The 7,793-nt window shown below is 43.4% G+C and overlaps 1 protein-coding gene across 1 annotated transcript; it reads left to right on the top strand.

Moving 5' to 3' along the window:
• The first annotated feature begins 2,813 nt into the window (after positions 1-2,813).
• LOC105556329 lies at positions 2,814-5,168 on the top strand. The gene is made up of 3 exons (XM_012003409.1): positions 2,814-2,925; positions 2,982-3,827; positions 4,991-5,168. The coding sequence occupies exons 1-2, from the start codon at positions 2,864-2,866 to the stop codon at positions 3,454-3,456; spliced, it is 537 nt and encodes a 178-aa protein (XP_011858799.1). The 5' UTR covers positions 2,814-2,863; the 3' UTR covers positions 3,457-3,827; positions 4,991-5,168.
• The last annotated feature ends 2,625 nt before the right edge of the window (positions 5,169-7,793 follow it).

Here is a 7,793-nt window from a genome sequence, read left to right as displayed (position 1 = left end):
ATACATTTAAGGTATATTTGCAATTTGCAGAGAGTTAACGAGAATTATAAAAATACGAAATGTACGATACATACTTGATTTCAAAGAAATAAAAATACGCAATATTTATATAAAGTTCTTTGATGATATGCATTTATGATAAATATGATTTTATCCAGTAATTTATAAAATAGAAATAAATAAACAAATAACATACATGAGAGAGAGGGGCAGATCATTATTTTCCGTCTCCTTTCCGTCAAGTCAGCTACGAACGAGCCTCGCGTGAACCGCGATTGCCGTGATCGCCTCGCTTCGTAGCTGACTCTGCTGACTTGTTAGTGAAAAGGAGACGGGAAATAGTGATCTGCTCCTCTCTCTCTAATGCCCGAGGCAGAGTCGAACTCAGCCGAGCGCCGCCGAACGCGGAGCGCACACGGACACGGTTGGGCGCTTGGTGTGCGTGAGCACCGTGTGCACCACCAACGGTGCTAGAGAGCAGCTCCGGTGGCGCCCGGCCCCAAAGTTTGCATCACTGCATGAGACACCAGTCCCACGCTGATTCCAACATCCAAATATTTATAACCTGTCGCAGTCAACGCAAATCTGCGCCCCAGGATACGAGGCGTATGACGAGGTTTATCAAAACTAGAAAAAAAATACAATTAACAAATTAAATAGAAAAATGTAATGAAGTATAAAATATATAAAAGATTTATTAATTAATACTTACTCATTGCACTGTTTCTTGCATGCTTCATTTGCAGTGTAATAATTCATCGTGCCTGTGCTTATAACTGATGTAGAGCGACTGAGATATTATTTCTATGCCAGATCTGATTTAAATACAGATCCTCCCCACCACTTTTTTTCAACAGTGAAGTCATAAAACACAAAAATGCAAATCTTTCATTTATTTTTTTTCATTCATAACCAACTGCGATGATATCACGGAGCACGTGTAAAAATGCAACAGGAGAGAAAAAATACGAATCTATTTGTATCATATATCTCAAAGATATTCGGCATAACATTAGCGCCTGCTAATCAAAATCAGTAGCTATGCGATTCTGAAAGATGACTCAAGCGAGCGCCGACTAAATGTCCGGCAGCTGCATGCATCTGAAAGATGATCCAACTCAGCGTCGATAGGATTTGAAAATAATACCATTTAGAGAAAGACAAAATGCAGTATAAAATCGGACTGAAAACGTGCAAGACCACAGTAGGTAACAAGAAGCGGAAAAAATAAGAATGTATAATGGCTGAAGAGTTGCCAAGTGACTGATAAGTAACAATATGCCTTTTATGTGGGTAAATACAAACAATTTGGTACTATTGAAAAATGTGGTGAAAAATTATAAAGATCGGTATTTGGAAGGCGTATTTGAGGGACTCGAAGGAAGAGATCGACACAGTGAAACATCGACGCGTGTGAAACAGATCTCGCCGGTACAAATTTTACGCGATCGAGAACTCGGCATACGTGGGACCAATCTCTTCGTAGAACGGAGAGTTGAATTCAAATCTGAGTTTTCCTCCGAAGAGTTATGGAAATGCACATTGAAACGACGAGTATTTAGACGGGAGCTGAATAGAATCTATGGCACATCGCATTATAAAGAAGCGGACGATAAATCGAAAAGTAAATACATTCAGGAAATCTATCACAGGATTGAACGTTGTCGAGCCCAGTATATCGCATTTCCTGCAGGAATCAACAGACGCGTGGAGTTAATAATAATGAACAGTTACTTCGGTATCCAACGTTATTGTAAATCATGCAAACAAATCACGTGCAAGTGTAACGAAGAAGAGTGTGATATGATATGATAGATAAAATTGTTGGAGACATGGAGCAAATCGAATGTGATCTATTGGAGCAATCCAGTCAAGTGGCCACCTTGGGCGAATATTTCGCGTGGGTGCAGCGATGCGACGAGTGCGTGCAACGACTCGAAGAGCACGGTCGAGTCAAGCGTCCGCGGCTCTCGATCGGACACAAGCAATCTGTGGTGGCGAGCATCGTGCGACTCGTAGGCGCAAAGACTTTATTGGAGAAACGCTTTATACACATCGGTGGTAATTATGCAGGTGGTGGCGCGGAGAGACTCGTTTGGCGAGAAATCGATACCGCGTTTGAAAATCGTATTTTGACCGGTGTGGTGATTAACACAGACTATATCGAGCCGCGACAATTTTTGGAAGACGCTTGCGATATAGTGCTCGAGCGAGTGCAAGACGTTTTACAAATACGCAACAGCGTAAAAGTGAACACTACCTTCAACGGTGAATTTGTGTCATGTGAAAAACATGCAAACAAAAGTATCAACACGCGAAACTGTGAACTCTTTCGTATGACAGATTTGCGCGAGTGGTACGAGCAGCGCGTCATCGAGTCTACCTTAGCGTCCCTTGAAGAGTTTCAGGAACGCGATAGTGGGTGGGCGTTATCGTGCATACACAATTTGATAATTAATATAAACAAGTACAATCCACTGCACGCGGGGTGTTACGTCGAATTACTGCGAGAAATAAAACTGAAGAAAGCGGTAATTAACGTGCAATCTAAGGACAATGCGTGTTTTGCGTGGTCAGTGGTGGCTGCTCTGCATCCAGCTGAAAAACACACAGAACGAGTATCGTCGTATCCCAATTATATAACGGAACTAAACGTGCAAGACATTGAGTTTCCCGTGACGCTTAATCAGATTAAAAAATTTGAACATTCAAACGATATCTCAATTAACGTATTTTGAGAATACGTATTGAGAATAAGGAAATCTTGCCGATACAGTTTACCACCCGGAAGAAGGAAAAGCATGTCAACTTGCTATACGTTCAGGGAGACAACGACGTGGGTCATTTTGCGTGGATAAAAAATATGTCCCACCTCATGAGCACGCAGTTGACTAAGCACAATGGAAAAAAATATTTCTGCGATCGGTATGTATAATTTTTTACATAATAGGTTATGAATAATATAAAAAATATATTTCCAGATGCTTGCATTACTTTAGTTCGAGTCAAAGGTTGGAAGCTCACATTGTGGACTGTGGAGAGATGAACGACTGCGCGATCAGATTACCGAGTGAGGACGACGAGTGGCTGACCTTCAAAAATTACAACTGTAAGGAACGTGCACCGTTTGTCGTATACGCCGACTTGGAGTGCACTCTGGAGAAGATTGACAAGGATTCGATAACGTCTTCATATGCGTATCGGCATCATGAGGTATTCAGCATTGGATATTACGTGCATTGCTCGTACGATGATTCATTGTCCACATACCAATCTCGTCGCGATAAAGATTGCATCACGTTGTTCGTCGAGCAACTCAAAGTGTTATCACAACACGTAAAAGAAAAATTATTCACTAATGTCCCTATGGAAAATTTGTCGAAGGAACAGTGGGGGGCATACCGTAGCGCGACGCATTGCCACATATGTCAAAAACCGTTCGCACTGCCCAGGTAGCAGACGGACGTCATTTTGACATCAAATACTAGTCAGGTTCGTCCGAATGACGTCAAATGACCAAAAAATGACCGTCATATGTAAGTCTTTCGAATGACGTTATAATGACGTCATAACATTACGTCAATTTGACGTAATATTTAGGTCAAATATCCATTTTATTCACTAGTGCTCCATAACCAGTGTTGTGCAAGGTACATTATTTTTAGTACCTAGTTACAGGTATAGATACTCTAGAAAAAATGTACCGAGGTACAGGTATAGGTACTAGGAAAACAAAATACCTAGGTACAGGTACCTCAAATGTACCTTAAGTGTACCTAGGTACAGGTATTTTCATTTATTAGCATAAAATTTCAAAATAAATAGACATTGTGGCGGTCGCAATACGCGATCCGGCACATAGCGGCAATCCGGCACTGCGCGACACGCGCGCGGACGCGCGAGCACCGGCCTCCGAGTAGTTCGCCGGCCGCCGCTAAGCTGCGCACGGTGGCGGGCGAAAAACTAGGAAGTAAAATTCAGTCTCGTACAGTATATAAGGAGGCCGCGTGGAAGCCGAAAAATCAATCTCAGTATGATAACCTATCGGAACGATTCCCTTGCTGGAAGAGTTCTCGATACCATACGCTGTCGTTCTTGACGACGGGTCCAGCTAACGCTGTCGTTTCTAACGACGGGTCCAGAGAACTTCATAATCGCCGTCGTTTCTCACGACGGGAGCAGAGATCTTCATAATCGCCGTCGTTTCTAACGACGGGAGCAGAGATCTTCATAATCGCTGTCGTTTCTTACGACGGGACCAGAGTGGCAACCGCCGGAGTATCTGCAGTAGGAAGCGGCATCCCACAAGGACAACCCAACGCCGTCCTCACCGCCAAGGAAAAAGCGACGGCACAACACCCGGCCGTCCAGCTCTTCAGAGGAAGCTCCGCCAGAAAAGAAGAGTCAGATACGCATAGTATCTGTGGTGACGATCCCTCCAGCAGAACGTGTGGTCACCCGACCCAGCAAGGTTTCCAGACGCCCTCCGCGTCAGCAGGAACCGCCGCTCCAGGAGGATCTAATTCCAACCACGCCGCCACGGGCGATAACTCCAGATTTGACACTCGCAGAGTTATCTCCGCTAGGCCGGAACGAGCAACCAATTTCACCGGCGACTCCACCAATCGTTACCGACCACCCGGAACCTATCTTAACGTGGGCAGTAGAACGCCTAACGCTGCAGCCACCAAGGTTTAGTCGACCACGGCATCCACCTCTAGGACCGCTGGATCCAAGGAGTTAACGTCCTATATCACCGCGTGCTAGCGTAACCACAGCAGACAAGTGGACACAGACCGGGTCCTACGCCACAGCACGAAGGCAGAAACAACAAGATAGACGAAAGCAGCGAGCGCCACTGACCGAAACCAAACAGCTCTTATAAGAGTTCACAATCGGCCCTTGTCAGGGCCCCACTCTATCAAACGAGTAACATCTCCTGGTACTCTAGCAATGAAAAGCGTAGCTTACGAGCCAAGTAGCTACAGACATTTATGATTTCATGTGTGCAGTTGTACTTGTAGGGATATAAAGGTTATATAGAGGGCCTGTTCTTTTTAACTGCACTGTTGTAAACTAGTGCAATAAGTTAAGGTGCATTTACGTGCTCATTGTAAAGGTGACGTCACATGGAGCGTAATTCGCGTAAGCGTAACCTGCGTATCGCCAATCACAGAACCATTTCGACGGAATTATTGAAACGGTTCTCTTAGAATGACCCTGTGATTGGCGATACGCAGATTACGCTTACGCAAGTTACGCTCCATGTGACACAACCCTAAGACCGGTATTCATAGTCGATTCTTATTTCAAAATCATCTTAAGTGTTGTCTTAAGACGCTAATACAAAAGTAACTTAAAATGTACCTAAATATAGGTACCGGTACACAAGAAATTGTACCTAAATGTAGGTATAGGTACCAGAGAAAAAAAGTATCTCGGTACAATAACTAGGTACGTAAAATTGTACCTTACATACACAACACTGTCCATAACCTATTAAGTTATGTCATTTTATCTACCCAGGCAGTAAGTTGGCATTATTTGTCATTTTGATGACAAGAATACTTACGGGCCTCCGCTATCCAAGTAGAACAGTCACTGAGGTACCCAAGGAAAAATGAAAAGTCAAGATGACGTCAAGTTGATGTCATATTGACCAAAATATAACATAAATTTGGTCAATTAACATCAAATTGACATCACTTTGACTTTTCCTTGGGTATATACTGGAACGCGCGCTGAGCCAATTCGTGCGGGTAGAGAGAGAGAGCATGTCATTGTCCCCTCTGTCCTTGTCTAATACAGTTCGAACCAAAAGTTACTTGTTATGCACGTTTGTCACGAATGCTCTGACAACGAGCTAAGGGTGCTTTCACATGGAGCGTTAATTGCGTAGCGTAACCTGCGTATCACCAATCACAGGATCATGCTGATAGAACCGTTTCAATAATTCCGTTGAACTAGTCCTGTGATTGGCGATACGCAGGTTACGCTACGCAACTTACGCTCCATGTGAAAGCACCCTAATTTCTCGATCGGACTGTACCTTTTCGTCCCCACTCTCGACCACACTATAAACCAGACAAAGACAGAGGGAACACTGACATGCACTCTCTCTGTCCGAGTGTCCGCACGAATCGCCTCTTCTGCTGCTCAGCGCGTGTTCCGGTAAGAATATATTTCAGTGAAAACAGTCGGTCATGAGTGTTGGTCCACCACCTTGCTTTAAGTAAGCTGTAAGCCTTAAGCCGTAAGAAATTATAATTATAATTTCTTACGGCTTAAGGCTTACAGCTTACTTAAAGCAAGATTGTGGACCAGAGGTTAGGTTTGTTTGCGTCGCGTGTTCCAGCATGTTCCTATTCCCTCCATCCGCCAATATCGTTACATGGGGCGTTTTCCAGTAAGGACGCAGTGTAACACGGTGAATCGTTTCATCCTTGTTTAACATTGGCAAACAACAAGGATGTAATGATTCACAGTGTTACACTGCGTGGCATTGTGTCCTTGCTGGAAAACGCCCTTGGATCATAGTTAAAATGACGGTATTGGCGCTCGGGGGCGCGAATAGAAGCATGTTCAGTGTTAATCCGTGTTTGTTCGTGTATTGTATATTTTAGAAAACGCAGTATGGCTTTTGTTGGCATTGAATAGTGATGTTGTTGAAGAAGCATCAATTGCTCTAGTCCATCGTTCATGGCTTACACCTTTAAAGAAAGAGGCTTGGTGGCCTCCGTACAAAACCGGTGCACAATTTAAGAAGGCTCTTGTTTTAGAGGAAAAACCAAAAATCGAAACATGGAAATTATATGGTGTCAAAAAGATACTTTTCTCCTATGGTATGTATAATAATGCGTATTTGTATATAAATGTGTGTGTGTGTGTAAAATGTGTGGAAAATATTTTATTAAACAGTCCCCATTATATTTATATCCGTGCGATTCATCACTACTTAATATATATGTTCTGTTGTGCCCCGATTGCCGAAAGAGGTAACGAGGGCACTCAAGCAGTGTTACTGCAAGTAGAATAACACTAGCGTAAGCATATTGCGCGATCGAGCCACAAAAGCCCGACCGCGCAACCTAATTAAATTCGGAGAAGAAGTCAGCAAGTTCTCGACCCGATTACGCATGGCCTCGATCGAGTACCGAGAAAACTCGATCGAGTACTGAGAACGCTGACGCCTCGATCATCGGGTTTAAAACCGGAGGAAAGCCCGAGATCGGGGCACTTGTCACTATCGCGTATCCGCTAACATACGGGCACCAAGCGACTCTACCTACGGGCCTGACTCAACCGCCGCGACAGACGTACTCGTACGACGACTACGCACAAAAATTACGCGAGAGAATGCGAGCTACGCAACAGGCGGCGAAGGAACAATTAATAATCGAGAAAGAAAAAGCGAAAGCTCAATACGACGAACGAACTAAAATTGTAATGTTTAAAGTAGGGGAAAAGGTACTCCTACACGACGAAACCGTAAGGAGAGGACGCTCGAAAAAACTAGATGCTCAATGGATCCGTACATCATTACGGAGAAGCACTCGGAAGTAAACTATACGATAAAAAAGGGACGACGAAGCCTACGAGTGCACGCAAATGGAATAAAACCCTTTGTCGAATATTAGGAGATTAAAACTACAAACCAAGGGGGAAGGGACAGGAATAAAAGATAGAAGATAGGATAAATGAATAAAATAGAAACACTTCAAGAAAAGCTACGTATAATTAATAAAATAAAAAATATGGGTATAAAATATGATTAAAACATAGATGTAGATATA

Source organism: Vollenhovia emeryi, unplaced genomic scaffold, assembly GCF_000949405.1.
Source record: "Vollenhovia emeryi isolate VEMERY1.0 unplaced genomic scaffold, V.emery_V1.0 DF940099.1, whole genome shotgun sequence".
Lineage (NCBI taxonomy): Eukaryota > Metazoa > Arthropoda > Insecta > Hymenoptera > Formicidae > Vollenhovia > Vollenhovia emeryi.
This window is presented reverse-complemented; position numbering and strand designations above follow the sequence as displayed.

What these genes read in the sequence shown, in the direction of transcription:
- LOC105556329 (XM_012003409.1), top strand. Translation starts at nt 2,864, where the DNA reads ATGTCCCACCTCATGAGCACGCAGTTGACTAAGCACAATGGAAAAAAA. An exon ending in AAAAAATATTTCTGCGATCG is followed by an intron (nt 2,926 to 2,981) that starts GTATGTATAATT and finishes ATATATTTCCAG; the next exon opens with ATGCTTGCATTACTTTAGTT.